At 45.1% G+C, this 24760-nt stretch overlaps 2 protein-coding genes across 4 annotated transcripts in view; one reads left to right on the plus strand and one right to left on the minus strand.

Annotated features, from left to right (window-relative positions):
• Positions 1–8963, minus strand: part of ZCCHC17 (zinc finger CCHC-type containing 17) — a 52197-nt gene extending 43234 nt beyond the window's left edge. For 2 of the 3 annotated variants that reach the window (XM_069224902.1, XM_069224899.1), the window contains exon 1: positions 8848–8963. The gene's annotated coding sequence lies outside the window, so the exon portion shown is untranslated. Of the gene's footprint in view, positions 1–8721; positions 8740–8847 lie in introns of those variants that run through there. The other variant, XM_069224901.1, reaches the window with a different exon arrangement.
• Positions 8964–9365: 402 nt separating this feature from the next.
• Positions 9366–24760, plus strand: part of SNRNP40 (small nuclear ribonucleoprotein U5 subunit 40) — a 109211-nt gene continuing 93816 nt past the window's right edge. Inside the window, exon 1 of the mRNA XM_069224898.1 lies at positions 9366–9601. Within this exon, the coding sequence (XP_069080999.1) occupies positions 9491–9601 (111 nt within the window). The 5' untranslated portion in view covers positions 9366–9490. The remainder of the gene's footprint in view (positions 9602–24760) is intronic.

Genomic DNA, 24760 nt, shown 5'->3' on the forward strand with positions numbered 1-24760 from the left:
GGTATATTGGAGTGGAGTGGAGTGGGGTAGACTTGAGTGGAGTCGGGTAGAGTGGAGTGCAGACAATTGAAATGGGGTGGAGTGGGGTAGACTGGAATGGAGTAGACTGGAGTTGCGTAAATTGGGTTAGAGTTGAGTGGGGTCAAATGTGGTGGAATGGAGACTGGTTTGGATTGGGGTAAATTTTAAGGGGTCACAACAGAGTAGATTAAAGTATAGAAGGTGGATTGTGGTATACTGGAGTTGAATCGGGTACAATGGGGTGGATTGGGGTATACAGGAGTGAAGTGAAGTAGATTGGAGTGAAGTGGGGTAGACTGGAGTTGGGAAAATTGGGGTAGCATAGAGTAGGGTACATTGGAATGGAATAGAGTGGAGAGGGGTAGACGGGTGGAGTGGGGTAGACTGGAATTGGATAAATTGGGTTGAAGTGGGGTAGGGTAGAGTGGGGTTAGATTTTAGTGGGGCAGTCTAGAGTGGAGGGGGTTAGATTGGAGTATGTTGGAGTGGAATTAGGTACAGTGGGGTGGACTGGGGTATACTGGAGTGGAATGAGGTAGATTGGAGTGAAGTGGGGTAGACTGGAGTGGAATTGGGTAAACTGGGGTAGCATGGAGTAGGGTGGATTGGGGTGGAGTGGGGCAAAGTGGGGTAGACTGGAGTGGAGTGTGGCGAGTTGGGTAGATTTGGTTAGAGTGGATTTTAGTTGGGTAGACGAGTGGAGGGGGTTAGATTGGAGTGGGTAGACTGGAGACAACTGGAGTGGGCTAGATTGTAGTAGACTGGACTGAAGTGGGGGTAGATGGGGTGGATTCTAGTGGCGTAGATTTGAGTGGTGTGGGGTAGATGGAAGTGGACTGGGGTAGACTGGGATAGATTGAAGTGGAGTGGGCTAAACTGTGGTGGGGCAGATTGGAGTGTGGTAGGATAGAGTGGAGTAGATTGGACTGGGGTAGATTGGAGTTGGTTGGGTAGACTGAAGTGGAGTGGGCTAGACTGGAGTGGGTTAGAATGGAATTGAGTGGAGGGTAGCTGCGGCCATTAGGGTACAGCTCTTACACCCAAGTGCATATCAATATAGAGTGCCTGAAAGCTCTTTCGGTGGAATACATGAGAATGTGGACTTAGGCACAGATTTTAAAGACAGATGAGTAGCTGATGAGCTGCACAAAACCAAAACGCTTTAAATAGACACATAATTTGTAGGCGCAGAGAAGAAGTGGATAACATAAGCGACCGAGGACACAGGTTTTAAGGAGAAATGGATTAACTACAGGGCTACTCAAAATTGAGGCACTTTAGAAAGCCACTTACTTTTTAAAAAGGCATGTGCCTAAAATGCATACGTTGCTTAGTTTACCCTGAAGCATGTGACTAGACTACTTGTCTGGAGACTATGGGAGTCCGGTTTCAAACTAGTATATGCTTTAAACAGACACGTGCTTTGTATGCGCAGAGAAGAGGTGCAGACTCCAAACACATACAGTCACATGGGCTGCTTTAAAATTCTATGCCATTTGTTTGGTACTGTAAAATGAAGGGCCAAACTCCAAAACATAATAAGGCAACAACAAAGAAACCAGTAATATGGAAGTTGAGAGTCACCCATAGGTGTAGCGTGGAAATGATGGTTAAAAAAAATAAAAAATAAAGTATCCTGAATCACAGCATGCAGCAGAAAGATAGCCAAAGGACACAAATCAAACTAAATCAATTAGTACTTGGTCCATATTCCAGAGAGAAAAAAAAAGAAATTAAGTGAGGCATATGATGGCCAATTAGGAGGCAGGCAGGTAAAAAAAAAAAAGACAAATGGTCATTAACGGGCGGGCTCCAAGCTATTTACCGTATACAGTTTCCCTTGCAGCAACAGCACATGTGCGCTGTTAGGTCAGGCCTTAAAAATGACTTTGCCACAAATTAAGTTTATGTCTCACAGGAAGATATGTCTTAAATGTATGCCTCACAGGAAGATAGGCAAGCACGTTTCACGGCTGCTAATGTTGCTTCATCAGGGACAAAGAATAATTAAATGGCAATATTCACAAAGAAGACCTTTTTCACAATGGTCAATTATGCAAGAAAGTGACACTTCAATACACAATGAATTATTCACTCTCCTATATATTCACATGCAAGGTGACTACAGTTACAGATTATAATGGGTTACATGTATACGTCCAATGTTCACTTATAGTATCATTACCGAATCCACCATTTTCGTTTACCATAATTAGTCTGAAGACTGAAATTGAATTAAACCAGGTGAGATTATGTTCCTAAAGACATCAGAAAAGGCATTGAGCATTTTTGACCATTGTTATATCTCAGAAGGAAGGACCTATGCCCTGTGGAACACTTCGATTAAATTTAAAGTGTGGTTACTCACCTCAAACATAAAATATTTTACACAAAATGACAATTATGGCATTGTATCACAATATGTTACCATGTGACATTTTTTCCACTTCATCCCAATAGTAAAGTAAGGATTGATTACATATATAAAATGGCACAATGAAGATATGCCTTCTTTCAACCACCCCATCCCATTTTTCTGTCTGTAATTAAAACAAGCTTTAGTGACCTACTTGAAAACTGCCATAAGCCCAATTAGCACTTTCAAACAAATACGGCTACCGCTTAATGAACAATGTTGCCACGTAGTACTTCAGCTAAGCTAGTCAAATGCTAACTAAAGAAACCACAACAGTGGTTCTGGTGGGAACTGTTCCTTTGAGGTTAGCTCTCGACGGAACAGTTGCCCAGACGTCTGATACAATGCATAATTATGCACTCATGATTAATTTTATTGTACACAGCCCACACTTTACTTGTGTAAACTACTGCTGTGGGAATGGTCACTGTGACCTCTAAAATAAGTTAATTTTGGATAGGCTCACACATGGGTATTGTCGATGTCAAGTCCTTACTTGCATCACTCTTAGATGTGGTTGTGTGTTCAGCTTTCGTATCACAGTCTGCATAGTCCAATGTATACACCTCTCACAATACCCAAAGAACACTTCGGCAATTAAGAAACACATGGACATCAAATGTTTTAGCCATACAAGATGGATTTATAACCTCTTAATGCTACTATTACATTAACAGTAGAAGCAGGAATTTTCATGTTATCACGCCACTACATGAAGTAATTAAAGCATAGGAAAACATACATATAACTGTGTTGGCATAGCAATGTTAATAGAGAGATTATTGAATCGACAGGAACAGTTGTGATGTCCTTCTAGAAGAGTCTATGGTGGTCACTGTATCCTATATATGTTAAGAATTTTAAAACCCATTCTGAAATAGTACATGTATTTTAGAAACTTTGAAACATGCTGCCACCCATGACAGACAGGCTTTGACTGTCTCACTCATTCATCATTTTTTAGTCTTGTGGTTGAAGGTGCGCTAATCAAGTCACACCCAAGAGCTAGCCTACCACTTCCGACTGTAGCATTTGTAGTATAGCTTAATATACATTTCTGTTCACTAATCATCTTACCCCTCACAAAGCAGGTGAACTACAAAATGGCCGACGAATAGACAGATTCATACCAGTATACTCCCCAGTGCTAGACAGGGGACTCAATGATGGATGTCACAAGCTTCGGGGAAGGGTTCATCACCCTAAAGTGAAAGATTGCAGCTATACCAGCATGAGGAATCCAATCTAACAACTATATCGTAAAAAAACACCAAAAAAAACAATCAGGGGAAAATATTTTACTCTCTCAGTGTTTAACATTAACCCAAGTTCCAACAGTGCAATCAAATCTGTTGCTCCTTGATCAACGCACCACTCATCCAAAAAGTATTCAGTGACGTGTTACAAACTAGCCAAATAACAATCATAAAATTGTTCTTTCTGACAAGTGCACAAATGCTTTACAGTGTAGGAAATTTATGAACAACATTAAATAGATAAACTGAACAATCCTGCCGGCTATATAAGCAGATATCTGAGATTTACAGATTAACACTTTTAGTTTTTCTTCTCTTTCTACATGAGACAGCTTCATTCACAGGTCTGTACGAAAGTATACTCCGATAAAAACCATATCTGTTGAAGGCATCAAATGACATATCAACTGAAAAACAAACATGTTGCTCAGGAATTACTTTCCAAATTGTCATCTCACAGCAAGTGACTCTGGGGTAAATGGAGGTCCCCTTGAGAGCTAGCAACAAAAAACATGAACTATACGACGACTGACCAGGTGACAAAGAAGGAGGACGGACGGTGCTTGAGGATAGATTAAAACAGCGTATTTTCCTTGAAAAGCAAATGAAGTTCCGTTTCCAATTCGAATTAAAAAAAAAAAAAAAAACATCTGAATCCTATAAGAGGCAAACAAAGAGCTACAGGCTATTGGGCTGGGTCTGTATGCCACTCCTTCAGAAACAATTTTTTGTAGGCTGTACCTCTTCTGATAAAGCTGAAGCGTGGATTAGATTGAAAGATATAACCAAGATAAATTCCACTTGTCTTTTATCAGATTCTAACCAGTGAGAGCATTCTGAACTGTTGCAGATACACTTAAAAAGCTCCTTAATAACAGGGACTAAAATGTATAGGGCCCACAAACATAGGCTTTCACCACTAAAATTGAACCAGTGTAAGTTTTCTTCAACAGTGAACCCACTATCCTGTCAACATGATGCTTCTGAACAGCATCCTCATCCAAAGATGTGCAACCAGCCAAACTAGGTACAAGAGGATCCACAGGAACGAATTCAGGATTGGTCTCATCAACATCCACAATTCAATATAATCTGGACATGAACCTAGAAACATTGATTCAACCAAGATCCTTCCACTCTCAAAATCTCAACGGACGTTTTCTCAACAGGAATTCAATATTACTGTGAATAACTACCAGTATTTCCTGTGATTTTTGCATATTTATATGTTTATCTTGGGGTTTCCATTCCCTTCTCTTTATGAGAAGGCTCGGAGCGCGAACCTTTTTCTGGCTCAGTTTTGAAGGAAGGCAGGACTGGCATTGCAAAGCAGACACAGGGCCTCATTATGAGTTCGGCAGACGGGATAACCAGTCCGCTGAACTTCCGACAGGGAGGTTGCCTCCATGCTGGCTAACTCCCCACTGGGCCCATTACGACTTTCCTGCTGGCGTGACGGGCAGGAAACCAAGGTTTCTGCCCATCAGCCCAGCAGGAAAGTGGAGGCAGCATTGTTGCCGGCTCGTACCCTCGCAATGCTCACTGTCTGCGCAACATGGGCAGTGCAACCCCACCCCAGTGTCCCCCTGCACCAGTTCTCTGCCAGCCTTTAAAGGCTGGTGCAGAACCAGGCTGTAATCCGCAGGCGGGCGCAGCATGCATCGCTGCCCTGCCTAAGTCCAACCTCCATCAATGACAGCCTGTCAGGACCATTGATCCTGCCGGAGATGGCAGTACCCTGGGGGTATAACCACCAGGGTTGTAATTTGGCGGTCGGACCGCCACTGCGAGGCTGGTGGTCTCAAGACCAAATGGTCATAATCAGGCCCATTATCTCAACAAAAAGTTTGTAACAGCTTTCTTCAAAATCCTTCTATGTCAGCTAGGACTGGAAGGAGAAAAATTGGCAAAGAAAGTGGAGCCCGCCATCTAATGTCTCTTCCTATTGTGGTTGCCCAGAAAAGCAATTCCTCTGTAGGCGGTAAGATTTCACCTCAGAAAAAAACACAACTTACCTCGAAAACACCATCTTTTAAGTTGTTCTTTTTTTTTTTTTTTTAGAAATAAACCACAGGTGAGGGGTGCAGGGGTTGAAAACAAAAGCTTGTGCATGAGCACCCTCCCCCCCCCCCCCCCCCCCCCCCAAGAATCGCTCAATGTGCATGCATGGAGGAAAGAAATACAAGAACTGCGGAGTAAGTGGAACACAACTCCGTCTCGGAAGCCTGACACCAACTCCTACTTTATGATGTTACATACCCACTGCATTGCTAACAGGTACCTGCAGATGCAAAAAGAACCACAAGCATCAGTGCAAAACTTCCCACTAATATCAGTCACATATAGCGTTGACACAGAAGTACAATGTCTTGATGTCGGGGACCTGAGCCTAGTAATGATTCCATACTACCAGGTCCTCAGTACAGTCTGAGAAAGGAGAAAATAACCAGGAAGAATGCTGTCTATTTATAGCGCCCACTAGGGTGTACTGAGCTTACCTTTCAGCATGCTTCTAGTACCATTTCTCTAGTCGTGAAGTGCGAACATGTCAAAACTAACAACTGGGACGAGGAATGTAGGGAACATAAAAACACAGGCTTGTGTTTGGGCTTTTGCAAAACATTTCCATGCTTACATGATAAACATAAGGACTTGGTTGTCAGGTATCCTGTGAGTCCTGTCACCATGGCCCTATTACTGTAATTCTACCAGCCTTGCACAGCACAGACTAGCAACCTAGTCAGTTGGCTTGTTCAGCTTGCCCACCCTTAAGCGAGATGAAGCCCACTTAATTAAACTGACCTTGGCATCACCAGGACAATCCCACTTAGTACAAAATCATGAATGGGGTTTGTCTCATCACTCGCGAAATGGACACAACAGGTACCCTCTCTTCCTTGGACACTTCTAAAGTACATTGCTCTGCATTTGACTATCTTAGATCATAGCGAAATCAGAAAAATTACAATTACTACTATACTGTTATAAACGTGTGTCCTGAAGAAAAATACAGTTCTGTTAACAGCCAGAGACAGCTGTTCGATGACTTATAAATAGAATACTGATGTGTCACTTTCTTTCAGTAAAGTTGAAAGGTCTCCCTCAGCGAAGCAGACAACAGATTCCCTTGGCTTCTTTATTAACCAAACATTAGAAAAGCCAATAGGTCTCGCCTTTATATACGCGAGAGCCAAGAAACTGGCTCTGCCAAATCTGGTTTGTAAAGTGTCGTAAAAAGTAAAAGAAATTAGTAAAAATACTGGAGGCTAAGCAAAGACTTGTCTTACGGTATCTTTAAACAGAACATGGAATTCAATGTTTTCAATCTTTCTGAGCTGCACAGTTTGTGTTTTGAATTTCATAGCTGAAAATGCACAGAATAAAAAAAAAAAAAACATATTGCCCAGAAGGTTTGGTGCATGCACTTAAAAGAATATAAAGGCTGTCTAAGGACGTGTCAAAATCTAGACGAAAATGCTTGCCATTTACTTTCTACATATCTAGGTATTGGGGCAAATGTTCCAGCTATAAGTGCTCTGACACATTGCGGGAAGCAGAGTTATGCGACTACTCGAGAGGAGACATGCTTCCAGATACTCTTCTGCTTAAAACACAGGCTAAGTAAATGCAGCAACCCAGACCTCTCCCTAGCACCATAACCGTTTTTTTTTTTTTGTGTACAATCGCCTGAAAGGCGATACAAGATGTGGAAGTCAGGAGATAAAAGAAAATCAACATTTTAAAGTCTGCTCTATTTCCACACATGGCAGAAACACACTTGTTGTTGTGCTTTTACAGATGAACTGCAAGGGGGAGGGGCAACTCAGAAACTGCAAGAGGATATGGACAGGACAAAGCAGCAGCAGACGGGGATAGAGAGCAAGAAAGCGCATATAGTGTCATGGAGACCTCAAAGACCAAGCATTGGCAAAGCCAACATGTTTGCCCTGTGGCAGCTACTGGCTTTGGCAATGATTTGAAGACATGCTATACAGCAATACAGCTGCATTTAACAAAAAAACTAAAAACTATCACTTTGTCAGTGTTAACACGTCTTTTTCTGGCTGGCTGCAGAATATAGTTTTCTTTAAACTATTTTAGCCATACTCTCTCCCCCCAAACTGCATTCTTCTCTTCTACCCTCTCACTCTCTCCGTGTTGCCTCTTCCCCCAACCCACAATGTTGTTTTTTTCTTTTCCAAAAACAGATGAGAGGGTAAAACACAAGGCAAAAGGGAAGAAGGTAAAGAAGGGCTAGGGTACAAAAAGAGGACTGACAAGAAGTAATGGGTGAGCACACGGACTGTAGGGAAAACAGAAGGGGCTCTGGGCAAGCACGCGGACAAAGTGAGGTGGGCAGGAGGTACTGGGGAAGCACACATACAACAAAAGGTTGCTAGAAGCAAACTGACATGCACACAGACAACAAAGGGCGGATGAGCTGGGCAAAGCACACAGACAACGAAGGGGGGGTGAGGCTGGCAAATAGCACAAGGATAACAGGGTGCTGGAAGGAGGGGGATGAGGGTGAAACAAAGAGGTGGGGAAACACACACTCTCGACGAGTGCCTAAACAAAATGAAAAAAGTAAAACCTGAAAAAGCAAGCAGTGGAAAGACAAAAATAATGCATACATGCTTCGTGGGACTGATAAACACACAAAGTGGAAGGAAAGCCAACAGAAACTGACAAGAAGCAAGCAAATGAGGGTGACAATGAAGCCAACCAATGATAAGAATCGTGCAGCCTTCTAAGCACCCCTGTAAGGTAACAAAGTGTATCGCAAAAGACCGCACATGAGCTGTCTAAGGCAAGACATTAAAAGATAGTTTCCAGACGTCACCTGTGAAAGGACACAAGCCATCAAATCAAGACGATAGTTTAGACACTATGATTCCGGGAAGGGCAAACACAAGAAGTGGAAGGAAACCCATCAAACAATAAGCTAGCAAATGAGATTGACAAGAAAGCCAACAAACGATTAACAACGGACCAACGAAAATCCCACTCTAAAATTTGGAAATGTACACAGTAGGCTTTCGGCAACACACAGCCGAAAACTGTTCGTTGGCGCGCACACAAGCATAAGTCCGATAAACACCTACAAAGCAAAAGCATAACGAAGAATTGATCAAATAGTCGAACACTACTTACACTAAGCTGAAAGCAGCCATCGTTATCCATACGTGATCAAACAGCCAGCCAATAAAGAGATTCGAAACTTTCTGATGTGTGTACAACAGTCGAACCAATCAGGGATGCTTTACCATCCACTCACAATCACGGTTCTCCCATTGGCGGACGCTTGTCAAGCACTAACATCGTTTACACGGCTTGATCAAAATCAGAGAAATCAGACGAAAACATATATTTTTCAAAGACTACTCTTCTATAAATCCTTTGCACAAATACAACGTGTAGAATGGCAGGTCATCCATTACTAAGATGCAAACGTACCAAATCATTAAATACCTCTTACTTATTTTTAAAAAATACATAGAATAGGTACACAGTCGCTTTGTTCTTGGGAAACAAATGTACGGCGGTCAGAGGCACCCAACACGTAGGTAAAAAGCATTCCAAGATGGCAAAGCACTACCTATGTTTCTAGGGTTTCGTCTTCATAGTAATGCCTGTCATGGCCGCATCTTGTCTTTGATTGGTTAGTTTTGTCATGGGTTAGTTACGCCCCCCCGGGCGCAAGGATCTTCTGGGAACACACAGTTTTCCTGCGCCCGGTTTAGTCGTTTCTCGTGTTATATCTTTCTGTTAATCTTCAAGTGTGTCTACCGCCGCTATGCTGGAACCCAACAAGCGCAAGGGCCAGGAGATGGTGCTTGTGCCACCCAAGAGGCCGCGGCCAGATTTGCTGCCCCCCGGGACGCCTCCAGGAGCAATGTTGCCCGTGGTGAGTGGAGTATATGTCTAGGTGTATGGAGTCATATATCACGAAGTGGTTTTCTTCTTGCAGTGTCGTTTTAAAGTCTACATCTAGTTCAAAGCATTTCCATGATGAAATGAATCACACTTACCAACAGGGTTAGTTAAGGCGCTAACGGTTGTTTAATGGCAGTAGTTAAATCCAAACTCACTGAATTTAAAAATAACCCAGTGAATACCTACAATATTAGTATCTGGCATTGTCATACTGTTTTATATTGTGGTTAAAGGAAATCTAGTCAGTTTATGTCATGTTACATTTACGTGACTGGTGGTGTATATATGGGTTAATGGATAGAGCTTCCGAGTCCCGGGGTAGGTTCATCATCCTGCCATTCTAGGCAAATAACGTTAATCTCCCCGTGCAAAAAACATAAAAAGCTGACCTTGTGTAGTGCAATCTAGTGCTCACGTAAAGTGCTTTGGTGGACTTGGGCTAACTTTGCGCAAGACAGAACTGCATAAAAAACATCTCTTTAGGTATTGTTACGTTTTACAAGGAACTGAAACCTAGGTAACAACAGCAAGATTAAAAATGCGTATGATCAAGCAATGATTGGAAAGTTTCCTGGTTCAGTTTTCATATGTAGTTAATGAAAGTAAATAAGGAGATGGTGTTTTTTTTGTATTTTTTGTTGTTGAAGAACGTGTTATTGTTAGCGCATCTGAACTTAATAAGTAAACTTACTAGGGGACTTGAATAGGTCAATGAACCTTTTGACTCACAATTAAGATGTTCTTACCATAACTCCTGGTATATGCAAATCAAATATCAATAACAATGATCAATAACATCAGTAATCAATAGTCAGTTATCTTCACACACCATGACCTTTCAGTCATGAATAACTACACCTTTTAATAAAAGTTAGTTTTTTATTCCCTATAATAAAAAGGCGAAGGTCATGTAGATCAATCTCAAAATCAAATGAAAATGAAGTGGCTACGTTACCACGACACCAATAAGGATGCAGACGGTAGTATTTCACTCTTCTTTATTCAGGATACAAGCTAACAGGAAACAGGTCTAATGACGACCACAGCGAGGCCCAACTGACATGAATAGGTTCCATGCGTCACGTACATAATAGAATCTACCCATGTTATAGTGCCTCAACACTCTACATCTACCAAAGCACACACAACACATTCTTCCCCCCTTTTTGTTTTAAGGAATAAAACCATAATAATAAGAACAACACGCACACCACACCAATACGAAATACAAACCAAAAACTTCACTGACACAAGATACAAAACACACCCATCATCCCTGACCGTGAGTATTAAGAGTACAGGCAATATACCCCAACACAAAATCTTTCAACCAACAAGGAGGTGTCACCTTCCTTTTTCCCTCATGCAACACACCGTCCGAAGATTTCATCACAGAGTCCAACTCTTGCCTTCCACTTCCTTCACATTCACTAGTATCACCCATTAAAGAAACTGGCAATTGACTGCATATGTGGTGCGATCCACGATGATCTAATAAGGGATCAACTGGTCATACACTGTAATAATCAGTCCATCCAAGAAAGATTGTGGATCAATGGTGATTCGCCACTTGAGGATGTTTTGGCGATAGTGCAGAAGGTGGAAATTTCAGAAAGGTGTGCTTTAGAGTTAAAGCTGTCGGAGAAAGGTGTTGATGGCGTCTACAAGGTGATGAATTCGAAATTTGGAAAAGAGCAAAGAATTACACAGAGTGGAGATGGTGAACGGAGGTGTTATAGATGTGATAGCAAGGAGCATCTGGCGTATGCTAAAACTTGCCCAGCTTTGAAACAAAACTGTAGCAAATGTGGCATGACGGGCCACTTTGCAAGAGTGTGCAGGAGCAAAACGAAGGTTAATTAAATGCATATATGAAGGCGGTGACCAAATGGAAAATGATACTGGGGAAAGAAACATTGAACCCAGTGGTGCTGTGGAAGAAGGACATTTTGTTTTGAACATAACTGACGAGAATACAAAAGGCAAGCCATTGTGTGAAATGGAAATAGGAGGCATTCCGTTTGTAATGTATGCAGACTCAGGTTCACCTTACACCATAATTGATGAAGAAGTATGGAAGAAGACATTAGTGGACAAAATTGGCACACATCTATTGCGACCGGATATATAACCTGAAAGCTACACGGGTCGGAAGGTTGATTTATTAGGATTTAGATAGCTATTATTTTCTTTCAAGAATAGGTGTGCCAGAGGGAAATTGTATGTGGCAAAGAGAGGGTCATCTGTGCTCTGGTGGAAGGATCAGGGACAATTACAAATGGTTTGGGATCCTAATAGCAAGGAGAAGGTGTTGGTGGTGAATGAAGGACTGTCGTTGGCTGCGGAAATGAAGAAGGATTTTCCTAAAGTATTTGATAAACAGTTGGGAAAATTAGTAGGGTTTGAACATGATATTGTATTTAAAAAAATGATGTCCCGAATGAAAGTCCATAAAGTGAGATCAGTGCCAATTATGATAAGAGACGACGTATCAAAGGAGTTGGACAAATTAATGCAAATGGATGCCATCGAACCCATAGAGAGTTCAGAGTGGATTTCACCTGTGGTAACTGCACGGCGCAGCAATGGGAAGATTTGTTTGTGCATTGACTTACGATATTAAAACGACAATATTATCGTGGACCGTTTTCCATTACCAAAGATTACAGAAATGGTTTCAAGTCTGAAAGGTGCTCGTTGGTTTTCAACAAATAGATGTATCTGCAGCCTACCACCGGATACCTCTTTCTGCAAAGTCAAAGAAGCTTACGGCCTTCATTACACCCTTTGTATGTTTCCAGTGTAATGGAATGCCATTTGGACTGGCGTCAGCTGCTGCAATCTTTCAACGTTTAATGCATAAGTTATTTGGGAAATTTGAAGGTGTAATGTGTTTCCAGGATGACTTTTTAGTGTTTGGGGAGAGTAGGAATATGCATGATGAAAGATTGTGGCATGTTTTGGGAGTGTTGGAAAGTAAGGGTTTGATAGTGGAGTTGAGTAAATGTAGGTTTGATGAGAAGAGTGTGGACTATTTGGGACATGAGATCAGTGGAGATGGAGTGAGACCGAAGTCATTCTTGATTGATGCTATCGTTAATGCACCAACTCCTACAAGCAAGGATGATGTGAGATTGTTTCTGGGGATGGCAGAGTTTTGCGCAAAATTTGTCTCCAATTTTGCCGACAGGGTTTATAATATGAGACTTTTGCTTAAAAAGAACACACAGTTTGTGTGGAATGAGCTTTGTGAACAAGAATTTGTCAAGGTTAAGAGCGACTTAAACAAAGTAGCTAGCTTGGAAAGTTTTGACCGAAAACTTGATACTTTTGTGACCACGGATGTTAGCAACAAAGGACTTGGTGCGGTTTTATCTAAAAAAGATAAGAATGGGAAAGAAAGGATTATTATGTTTGCTTCCAGATCTTTGTCACCATCTGAGGAGAAGTATCCAGTCATTGGAAAGGAGGCTTTGGCTTGGGCGATGGAGCATTTCCGTGCATTTGTGTGGGGTAAGAATGTGACAATTCAGTGTGATCATAAACCCTTATTTGAGTTAATCACATGTGAGTATGGTGTGTTGGCTTCGGCAAGAATTGCAAGGCTGTCCATGCGTATGAAGGATTTTTTGTACCGCATGGTGTATGTACCTGGTAAGAATAATCTTGCGGCTGATTGTTTGTCTAGGTTGCCTAGCCCATTGGAGAAATGTGTGGATGATCCATGGAATGATTTCAGTATTGCCTTGGTACATAACTCTGGTAGACCTGCTATTAAAGAATTGTGGGAACAAGAAATGGAAGGAGATGCTGTGTTGCAGTCTGTTTTGAAGTATGTTTTGGAAGGTTGGCCTAAGAAAGATCATTTGACAGAATCTTGTAGGCATTTTTTGGAAGTTAGATCGGAAATTTCAGTGGACAAGTGTAGGAAGTTGGCTCTGTATGTGCTATTTCAAAGTAAGGAATAGCATGCACAGAGTCCAAGGGTTCCCCTTAGAGGTAAAATAGTGGTAAAAATAGATAATACTAATGCTCTATTTTGTGGTAGTGTGGTCGAGCAGTAGGCTTATCCAAGGAGTAGTGTTAAGCATTTGTTGTACATACACATAGACAATAAATGAGGTACACACACTCAGAGACAAATCCAGCCAATAGGTTTTTATATAGAAAAATATCTTTTCTTAGTTTATTTTAAGAACCACAGGTTCAAATTCTACATGTAATATCTCATTCGAAAGGTATTGCAGGTAAGTACTTTAGGAACTTCAAATCATCAAAATTGCATGTATACTTTTCAAGTTATTGACAAATAGCTGTTTTAAAAGTGGACACTTAGTGCAATTTTCACAGTTCCTAGGGGAGGTAAGTATTCGTTAGATTAACCAGGTAAGTAAGACACTTACAGGGCTCAGTTCTTGGTCCAAGGTAGCCCACCGTTGGGGGTTCAGAGCAACCCCAAAGTCACCACACCAGCAGCTCAGGGCCGGTCAGGTGCAGAGTCCAAAGTGGTGCCCAAAACACATAGGCTAGAATGGAGAGAAGGGGGTGCCCCGGTTCCGGTCTGCTTGCAGGTAAGTACCCGCGTCTTCGGAGGGCAGACCAGGGGGGTTTTGTAGGGCACCGGGGGGGACACAAGTCCACACAGAAATTTCACCCTCAGCGGCGCGGGGGCGGCCGGGTGCAGTGTAGAAACAAGCGTCGGGTTCGCAATGTTAGTCTATGAGAGATCTCGGGATCTCTTCAGCGCTGCAGGCAGGCAAGGGGGGGATTCCTCGGGGAAACCTCCACTTGGGCAAGGGAGAGGGACTCCTGGGGGTCACTTCTCCAGTGAAAGTCCGGTCCTTCAGGTCCTGGGGGCTGCGGGTGCAGGGTCTCTCCCAGGTGTCGGGACTTTAGGCTCAAAAGAGTCGCGGTCAGGGGAAGCCTCGGGATTCCCTCTGCAGGCGGCGCTGTGGGGGCTCAGGGGGGACAGGTTTTGGTACTCACAGTATCAGAGTAGTCCTGGGGTCCCTCCTGAGGTGTTGGATCGCCACCAGTCGAGTCGGGGTCGCCGGGTGCAGTGTTGCAAGTCTCACGCCTTTTGCGGGGAGCTTGCAGGGTTCTTTAAAGTTGCTGGAAACAAAGTTGCAGCTTTTCTTGGAGCAGGTCCGCTGTCCTCGGGAGTTTCTTGTCTTTTCGAAGCAGGGGCAGTCCTCAGAGGATGTCGAGGTCGCTGGTCCCTTTGGAAGGCGTCGCTGGAGCAGGATCTTTGGAAGGCAGGAGACAGGCCGGTGAGTTTCTGGAGCCAAGGCAGTTGTCGTCTTCTGGTCTTCCGCTGCAGGGGTTTTCAGCTGGGCAGTCCTTCTTCTTGTAGTTGCAGGAATCTAATTTTCTAGGGTTCAGGGTAGCCCTTAAATACTAAATTTAAGGGCGTGTTTAGGTCTGGGGGGTTAGTAGCCAATGGCTACTAGCCCTGAGGGTGGGTACACCCTCTTTGTGCCTCCTCCCAAGGGGAGGGGGTCACAATCCTAACCCTATTGGGGGAATCCTCCATCTGCAAGATGGAGGATTTCTAAAAGTTAGAGTCACCTCAGCTCAGGACACCTTAGGGGCTGTCCTGACTGGCCAGTGACTCCTCCTTGTTATTCTCATTATTTTCTCCGGCCTTGCCGCCAAAAGTGGGGCCTGGCCGGAGGGGGCGGGCAACTCCACTAGCTGGAGTGTCCTGCTGGGTTGGCACAAAGGAAGTGAGCCTTTGAGGCTCACCGCCAGGTGTGACAATTCCTGCCTGGGAGAGGTGTTAGCATCTCCACCCAGTGCAGGCTTTGTTACTGGCCTCAGAGTGACAAAGGCACTCTCCCCATGGGGCCAGCAACATGTCTCGGTTTGTGGCAGGCTGCTAAAACTAGTCAGCCTACACAGATAGTCGGTTAAGTTTCAGGGGGCACCTCTAAGGTGCCCTCTGGGGTGTATTTTACAATAAAATGTACACTGGCATCAGTGTGCATTTATTGTGCTGAGAAGTTTGATACCAAACTTCCCAGTTTTCAGTGTAGCCATTATGGTGCTGTGGAGTTCGTGTTTGACAGACTCCCAGACCATATACTCCTATGGCTACCCTGCACTTACAATGTCTAAGGTTTTGTTTAGACACTGTAGGGGTACCATGCTCATGCACTGGTACCCTCACCTATGGTATAGTGCACCCTGCCTTAGGGCTGTAAGGCCTGCTAGAGGGGTGTCTTACCTATACTGCATAGGCAGTGAGAGGCTGGCATGGCACCCTGAGGGGAGTGCCATGTCGACTTACTCGTTTTGTCCTCACTAGCACACACAAGCTGGTAAGCAGTGTGTCTGTGCTGAGTGAGAGGTCTCCAGGGTGGCATAAGACATGCTGCAGCCCTTAGAGACCTTCCTTGGCATCAGGGCCCTTGGTACTAGAAGTACCAGTTACAAGGGACTTATCTGGATGCCAGGGTCTGCCAATTGTGGATACAAAAGTACAGGTTAGGGAAAGAACACTGGTGCTGGGGCCTGGTTAGCAGGCCTCAGCACACTTTCAATTGTAAACATAGCATCAGCAAAGGCAAAAAGTCAGGGGGCAACCATGCCAAGGAGGCATTTCCTTACACAACCCCCCCCCAAACGAAAGAGGATGAGACTAACCTTTCCCAAGAGAGTCTTCATTTTCTAAGTGGAAGAACCTGGAAAGGCCATCTGCATTGGCATGGGCAGTCCCAGGTCTGTGTTCCACTATAAAGTCCATTCCCTGTAGGGAGATGGACCACCTCAACAGTTTAGGATTTTCACCTTTCATTTGCATCAGCCATTTGAGAGGTCTGTGGTCAGTTTGAACTAGGAAGTGAGTCCCGAAGAGGTATGGTCTCAGCTTCTTCAGGGACCAAACCACAGCAAAGGCCTCCCTCTCAATGGCACTCCAACGCTGCTCCCTGGGGAGTAACCTCCTGCTAATGAAAGCAACAGGCTGGTCAAGGCCATCATCATTTGTTTGGGACAAAACTGCCCCTATCCCATGTTCAGAGGCATCAGTCTGCACAATGAACTGCTTAGAATAATCTGGAGCTTTGAGAACTGGTGCTGAGCACATGGCTTGTTTCAGGGTGTCAAAGGCCTGTTGGCAGTCCACAGTCCAGTTCACTTTCTTGGGCATTTTCTTGGAGGTGAGTTCAGTGAGGGCTGTCACAATGGATCCATATCCCTTCACAAACCTCCTGTAGTACCCAGTCAAGCCAAGGAATGCCCTGACTTGAGTCTGGGTTTTTGGAGCTACCCAGTCCAGAATAGTCTGGATCTTGGGTTGGAGTGGCTGAACTTGGCCTCCACCTACAAGGTGTCCCAAGTAAACCACAGTTCCCTGCCCTATCTGGCATTTGGATGCCTTGATAGAGAGGCCTGCAGATTGCAGAGCCTTCAAAACCTTCCTCAGGTGGACCAGGTGATCCTGCCAGGTGGAGCTAAAGACAGCAATATCATCAAGATAAGCTGTGCTAAAGGACTCCAAGCCAGCAAGGACTTGATTCACCAACCTTTGGAAGGTGGCAGGGGCATTCTTTAAGCCAAAGGGCATAACAGTAAACTGATAATGCCCATCAGGTGTGGAGAATGCTGTCTTTTCTTTTGCTCCAGGTGCCATTTTTATTTGCCAGTACCCTGCTGTCAAGTCAAAGGTACTTAGAAACTTGGCAGCACCTAATTTATCAATGAGCTCATCAGCTCTTGGAATTGGATGGGCATCTGTCTTGGTGACAGAATTGAGCCCTCTGTAGTCCACACAAAACCTCATCTCTTTCTTTCCATCTGTGGTGTGAGGTTTGGGGACTAAGACCACTGGGCTAGCCCAGGGGCTGTCAGAGCGCTCAATTACTCCCAATTCCAGCATCTTGTGGACTTCCACCTTGATGCTTTCCTTAACATGGTCAGACTGTCTGAAGATTTTGTTCTTGACAGGCATGCTGTCTCCTGTGTCCACATCATGGGTACACAGGTGTGTCTGACCAGGGGTTAGGGAGAAAAGCTCAGGAAACTGTTGTAGGACTCTCCTACAATCAGCCTGCTGTTGGCCAGAGAGGGTGTCTGAGTAGATCACTCCATCTACTGTGCCATCTTTTGGGTCTGATGACAGAAGATCAGGGAGAGGTTCACTCTCTGCCTCCTGATCCTCATCTGTTACCATTAACAGATTCACATCAGCCCTGTCATGGAAGAGCTTAAGGCGGTTCACATGGATCACCCTCTTGGGGCTCCTGCTTGTGCCCAGGTCCACCAGGTAGGTGACCTGACTCTTCCTCTCTAGCACTGGGTAAGGGCCACTCCATTTGTCCTGGAGTGCCCTGGGAGCCACAGGCTCCAGAACCCAGACTTTCTGCCCTGGTTGGAACTCAACCAGTGCAGCCTTTTGGTCATACCAGAACTTCTGGAGTTGTTGGCTGGCCTCAAGGTTTTTGGTTGCCTTTTCCATGTACTCTGCCATTCTAGAGCGAAGGCCAAGTACATAGTCCACTATGTCCTGTTTAGGCTCATGGAGAGGTCTCTCCCAGCCTTCTTTAACAAGGGCAAGTGGTCCCCTTACAGGATGACCAAACAGAAGTTCAAAGGGTGAGAACCCTACTCCCTTCTGTGGTACCTCCCTGTAAGCGAAAAGCAGACATGGCAGGAGGACATCCCATCTCCTTTTGAGTTTTTCTGGGAGCCCCATGATCATGCCCTTTAATGTCTTGTTGAATCTCTCAACTAAGCCATTAGTTTGTGGATGGTAAGGTGTAGTGAATTTATAAGTCACTCCACACTCATTCCACATGTGCTTTAGGTATGCTGACATGAAGTTGGTACCTCTGTCAGACACCACCTCCTTAGGGAAACCCACTCTGGTAAAGATACCAATGAGGGCCTTGGCTACTGCAGGGGCAGTAGTCGACCTAAGGGGAATAGCTTCAGGATACCTGGTAGCATGATCCACTACTACCAGGATGTACATATTTCCTGAGGCTGTGGGAGGTTCTAGTGGACCAACTATGTCCACACCCACTCTTTCAAAGGGCACCCCCACCACAGGAAGTGGAATGAGGGGGGCCTTTGGATGTCCACCTGTCTTACCACTGGCTTGACAGGTGGGGCAGGAGAGGCAAAACTCCTTAACCATGTTGGACATGTTGGGCCAGTAGAAGTGGTTGACTAACCTCTCCCACGTCTTGGTTTGTCCCAAATGTCCAGCAAGGGGAATGTCATGGGCCAATGTTAGGATGAACTCTCTGAACAGCTGAGGCACTACCACTCTCCTAGTGGCACCAGGTTTGGGGTCTCTGGCCTCAGTGTACAGGAGCCCATCTTCCCAATAGACCCTATGTGTTCCATTTTTCTTGCCTTTGGACTCTTCAGCAGCTTGCTGCCTAAGGCCTTCAAGAGAGGGACAGGTTTCTTGTCCCTTACACAGCTCTTCCCTTGAGGGTCCCCCTGGGCCTAAGAGCTCAACCTGATAAGGTTCAAGCTCCAAAGGCTCAGTTCCCTCAGAGGGCAGAACTTCTTCCTGAGAAGAGAGGTTCCCTTTCTTTTGCTGTGTTGCAGTTGGTTTCCCAACTGACTTTCCTGTTCTCTTGGTAGGCTGGGCCATTTTTCCAGACTCCAGCTCTACTTTTTCACCCTGTGCCTTGCATTGTGCTCTTGTTTTCACACACACCAGTTCAGGGATACCCAGCATTGCTGCATGGGTTTTTAGCTCTACCTCAGCCCATGCTGAGGACTCCAGGTCATTTCCAAGCAGACAGTCCACTGGGATATTTGAGGAGACCACCACCTGTTTCAGGCCATTGACCCCTCCCCATTCTAAAGTAACCATTGCCATGGGATGTACTTTTCTCTGATTGTCAGCGTTGGTGACTGTGTACGTTTTTCCAGTCAGGTATTGGCCAGGGGAAACCAGTCTCTCTGTCACCATGGTGACACTGGCACCTGTATCCCTCAGGCCCTCTATTCTAGTCCCATTAATTAAGAGTTGCTGTCTGTATTTTTGCATGTTAGGCGGCCAGACAGCTAGTGTGGCTAAATCCACCCCACCCTCAGAAACTAGAGTAGCTTCAGTGTGGACCCTGATTTGCTCTGGGCACACTGTTGATCCCACTTGGAGACTAGCCATACCAGTGTTACCTGGATGGGAGTTTGGAGTGGAACCTTTCTTGGGACAGGCCTTGTCTCCAGTTTGGTGTCCATGCTGTTTACAGCTATGACACCAGGCCTTTTTGGGATCAAAGTTTTTACCCTTGTACCCATTGTTTTGTGAAGAGGCTCTGGGCCCACCCTCCTGTGCAGGTGTTTGGGGGCCTGTAGAAGACTCTTTACTATTTTTAGTTTTGGTTGTCTCATCACCCTTCTGCTGGGGAGTCTTTGTGACCCCTTTCTTTTGGTCACCCCCTGTGGAAGTCTTGGACACCCTTGTCTTGACCCAATGGTCCGCCTTCTTTCCCAATTCTTGGGGAGAAATTGGTCCTAGGTCTACCAGATGCTGATGCAGTTTATCATTGAAACAATTACTTAACAGGTGTTCTTTCACAAATAAATTGTACAGCCCATCATAATTACTTACACCACTGCCTTGAATCCAACCATCTAGTGTTTTCACTGAGTAGTCAACAAAGTCAACCCAGGTCTGGCTCGAGGATTTTTGAGCCCCCCTGAACCTAATCCTGTACTCCTCAGTGGAGAATCCAAAGCCCTCAATCAGGGTACCCTTCATGAGGTCATAAGATTCTGCATCTTGTCCAGAGAGTGTGAGGAGTCTATCCCTACACTTTCCTGTGAACATTTCCCAAAGGAGAGCACCCCAGTGAGATCTGTTCACTTTTCTGGTTACACAAGCCCTCTCAAAAGCTGTGAACCATTTGGTGATGTCATCACCATCTTCATATTTAGTTACAATCCCTTTAGGGATTTTCAACATGTCAGGAGAATCTCTGACCCTATTTATGTTGCTGCCACCATTGATGGGTCCTAGGCCCATCTCTTGTCTTTCCCTCTCTATGGCTAGGATCTGTCTTTCCAAAGCCAATCTTTTGGCCATCCTGGCTAACTGGATGTCCTCTTCACTGGGGCTATCCTCAGTGATTTCAGAGGTGTTGGTCTCTCCTGTGAGGGAACCAGCATCTCTGACTATTATTTTTGGAGTCAGGGTTTGAGGGACCCTGTTCTCCCTAGATAGGACTGGTAGGGGGGAATTGTCCTCCAAGTCACTATCCTCTTCCTCTGAGTTGCCACCCCCAGAGGGGTTGGCCTTTTCAAACTCTGCCAAAAGCTCCTGGAGCTGTATTTTGGTAGGTTTGGGGCCCATTGTTATTTTCTTTATTTTACAGAGTGACCTTAGCTCCCTCATCTTAAGATGGAGGTAAGGTGTGGTGTCGAGTTCCACCACAGTCACATCTGTGCTAGACATTTTGTTTCTAAAAGTTGGAATACTTTTAAGAATCTACAACTGTTTCTAGAATCTAATTTCAAACTTTTAACAAACTTTTAAACTCTAAAAGACAATGCTAAACAGGGACTTAACACACAAGGCCCTAGCAGGACTTTTAAGAATTTAGAAAACTTTTCAAATTGCAAAAATCAATTTCTAATGACAATTTTGGAATTTGTCGTGTGATCAGGTATTGGCTGAGTAGTCCAGCAAATGCAAAGTCTTGTATCCCACCGCTGCCACCAATGTAGGAAGTTGGCTCTGTATGTGCTATTTCAAAGTAAGGAATAGCATGCACAGAGTCCAAGGGTTCCCCTTAGAGGTAAAATAGTGGTAAAAATAGATAATACTAATGCTCTATTTTGTGGTAGTGTGGTCGAGCAGTAGGCTTATCCAAGGAGTAGTGTTAAGCATTTGTTGTACATACACATAGACAATAAATGAGGTACACACACTCAGAGACAAATCCAGCCAATAGGTTTTTATATAGAAAAATATCTTTTCTTAGTTTATTTTAAGAACCACAGGTTCAAATTCTACATGTAATATCTCATTCGAAAGGTATTGCAGGTAAGTACTTTAGGAACTTCAAATCATCAAAATTGCATGTATACTTTTCAAGTTATTGACAAATAGCTGTTTTAAAAGTGGACACTTAGTGCAATTTTCACAGTTCCTAGGGGAGGTAAGTATTCGTTAGATTAACCAGGTAAGTAAGACACTTACAGGGCTCAGTTCTTGGTCCAAGGTAGCCCACCGTTGGGGGTTCAGAGCAACCCCAAAGTCACCACACCAGCAGCTCAGGGCCGGTCAGGTGCAGAGTCCAAAGTGGTGCCCAAAACACATAGGCTAGAATGGAGAGAAGGGGGTGCCCCGGTTCCGGTCTGCTTGCAGGTAAGTACCCGCGTCTTCGGAGGGCAGACCAGGGGGGTTTTGTAGGGCACCGGGGGGGACACAAGTCCACACAGAAATTTCACCCTCAGCGGCGCGGGGGCGGCCGGGTGCAGTGTAGAAACAAGCGTCGGGTTCGCAATGTTAGTCTATGAGAGATCTCGGGATCTCTTCAGCGCTGCAGGCAGGCAAGGGGGGGATTCCTCGGGGAAACCTCCACTTGGGCAAGGGAGAGGGACTCCTGGGGGTCACTTCTCCAGTGAAAGTCCGGTCCTTCAGGTCCTGGGGGCTGCGGGTGCAGGGTCTCTCCCAGGTGTCGGGACTTTAGGCTCAAAAGAGTCGCGGTCAGGGGAAGCCTCGGGATTCCCTCTGCAGGCGGCGCTGTGGGGGCTCAGGGGGGACAGGTTTTGGTACTCACAGTATCAGAGTAGTCCTGGGGTCCCTCCTGAGGTGTTGGATCGCCACCAGTCGAGTCGGGGTCGCCGGGTGCAGTGTTGCAAGTCTCACGCCTTTTGCGGGGAGCTTGCAGGGTTCTTTAAAGTTGCTGGAAACAAAGTTGCAGCTTTTCTTGGAGCAGGTCCGCTGTCCTCGGGAGTTTCTTGTCTTTTCGAAGCAGGGGCAGTCCTCAGAGGATGTCGAGGTCGCTGGTCCCTTTGGAAGGCGTCGCTGGAGCAGGATCTTTGGAAGGCAGGAGACAGGCCGGTGAGTTTCTGGAGCCAAGGCAGTTGTCGTCTTCTGGTCTTCCGCTGCAGGGGTTTTCAGCTGGGCAGTCCTTCTTCTTGTAGTTGCAGGAATCTAATTTTCTAGGGTTCAGGGTAGCCCTTAAATACTAAATTTAAGGGCGTGTTTAGGTCTGGGGGGTTAGTAGCCAATGGCTACTAGCCCTGAGGGTGGGTACACCCTCTTTGTGCCTCCTCCCAAGGGGAGGGGGTCACAATCCTAACCCTATTGGGGGAATCCTCCATCTGCAAGATGGAGGATTTCTAAAAGTTAGAGTCACCTCAGCTCAGGACACCTTAGGGGCTGTCCTGACTGGCCAGTGACTCCTCCTTGTTATTCTCATTATTTTCTCCGGCCTTGCCGCCAAAAGTGGGGCCTGGCCGGAGGGGGCGGGCAACTCCACTAGCTGGAGTGTCCTGCTGGGTTGGCACAAAGGAGGTGAGCCTTTGAGGCTCACCGCCAGGTGTGACAATTCCTGCCTGGGAGAGGTGTTAGCATCTCCACCCAGTGCAGGCTTTGTTACTGGCCTCAGAGTGACAAAGGCACTCTCCCCATGGGGCCAGCAACATGTCTCGGTTTGTGGCAGGCTGCTAAAACTAGTCAGCCTACACAGATAGTCGGTTAAGTTTCAGGGGGCACCTCTAAGGTGCCCTCTGGGGTGTATTTTACAATAAAATGTACACTGGCATCAGTGTGCATTTATTGTGCTGAGAAGTTTGATACCAAACTTCCCAGTTTTCAGTGTAGCCATTATGGTGCTGTGGAGTTCGTGTTTGACAGACTCCCAGACCATATACTCCTATGGCTACCCTGCACTTACAATGTCTAAGGTTTTGTTTAGACACTGTAGGGGTACCATGCTCATGCACTGGTACCCTCACCTATGGTATAGTGCACCCTGCCTTAGGGCTGTAAGGCCTGCTAGAGGGGTGTCTTACCTATACTGCATAGGCAGTGAGAGGCTGGCATGGCACCCTGAGGGGAGTGCCATGTCGACTTACTCGTTTTGTCCTCACTAGCACACACAAGCTGGTAAGCAGTGTGTCTGTGCTGAGTGAGAGGTCTCCAGGGTGGCATAAGACATGCTGCAGCCCTTAGAGACCTTCCTTGGCATCAGGGCCCTTGGTACTAGAAGTACCAGTTACAAGGGACTTATCTGGATGCCAGGGTCTGCCAATTGTGGATACAAAAGTACAGGTTAGGGAAAGAACACTGGTGCTGGGGCCTGGTTAGCAGGCCTCAGCACACTTTCAATTGTAAACATAGCATCAGCAAAGGCAAAAAGTCAGGGGGCAACCATGCCAAGGAGGCATTTCCTTACAACAAGGAAAATATTTTGAGGGAAGATAAAATTGTTCCACTGTGTGGAGTAAGAAAGGCGATTGTGGAATTGTCATGAAGGTTATTTCTGTATTGTTAGGGCTAAGTCTGTTGTTGAGGCTTTATTTTGGTGGCCAGGTGTGGACAAAGCTGTGGAAAGATTTATCAGATCTTGTGCTGTATGTTCTACAGCAGATAAGAGTTTACTTACTTTTAGACCGCTAATGGAACAGAAACTTTAACCCAAACAGCCATGGGAATGTGTTGCAGTGGATTTATTTGGTCCAGTGGGTGAGGCACAGGAGTATGTGATTGTGTTGATAGATTTATATTCTAAGTGGCCAGTGATTGGAATAGTGGAAAAGGCCAACACCAATACAGTTTGGGAATTTCTTGATAAAACATTTTTGTCGGAGGGTATTCCCACAAGTTTGTTAAGCGACAATGGTGTCCAGTTTGTTTCTAATGCAGCTAAGGAGTATTTTGAGAGGGTAGGTGTCAAGCACAAAACTACGTCTCTGTATAATCCGAGTGGTAATGGCACAGTAGAATGGTTTAATAGAGTTATTTACGGTGTTATTTGTGTTATTCAGGGGGCTGTGGAAAAACATATTGATTGTCATACTCCTGTTTTTAAGGCGGTTTGGGCCTACAGAATTACAGAAAATGATGCTACGGGTTTGAGTCCTTTTGTGATTATGAGAGGAAGGAATCCAAGAAGTAAATTTAATCCTGCTTGGTTGGTGGATACTGGAATTA

This window comes from Pleurodeles waltl, chromosome 3_1, assembly GCF_031143425.1.
Source record: "Pleurodeles waltl isolate 20211129_DDA chromosome 3_1, aPleWal1.hap1.20221129, whole genome shotgun sequence".
In the NCBI taxonomy this organism is placed as follows: Eukaryota; Metazoa; Chordata; class Amphibia; order Caudata; family Salamandridae; genus Pleurodeles; species Pleurodeles waltl.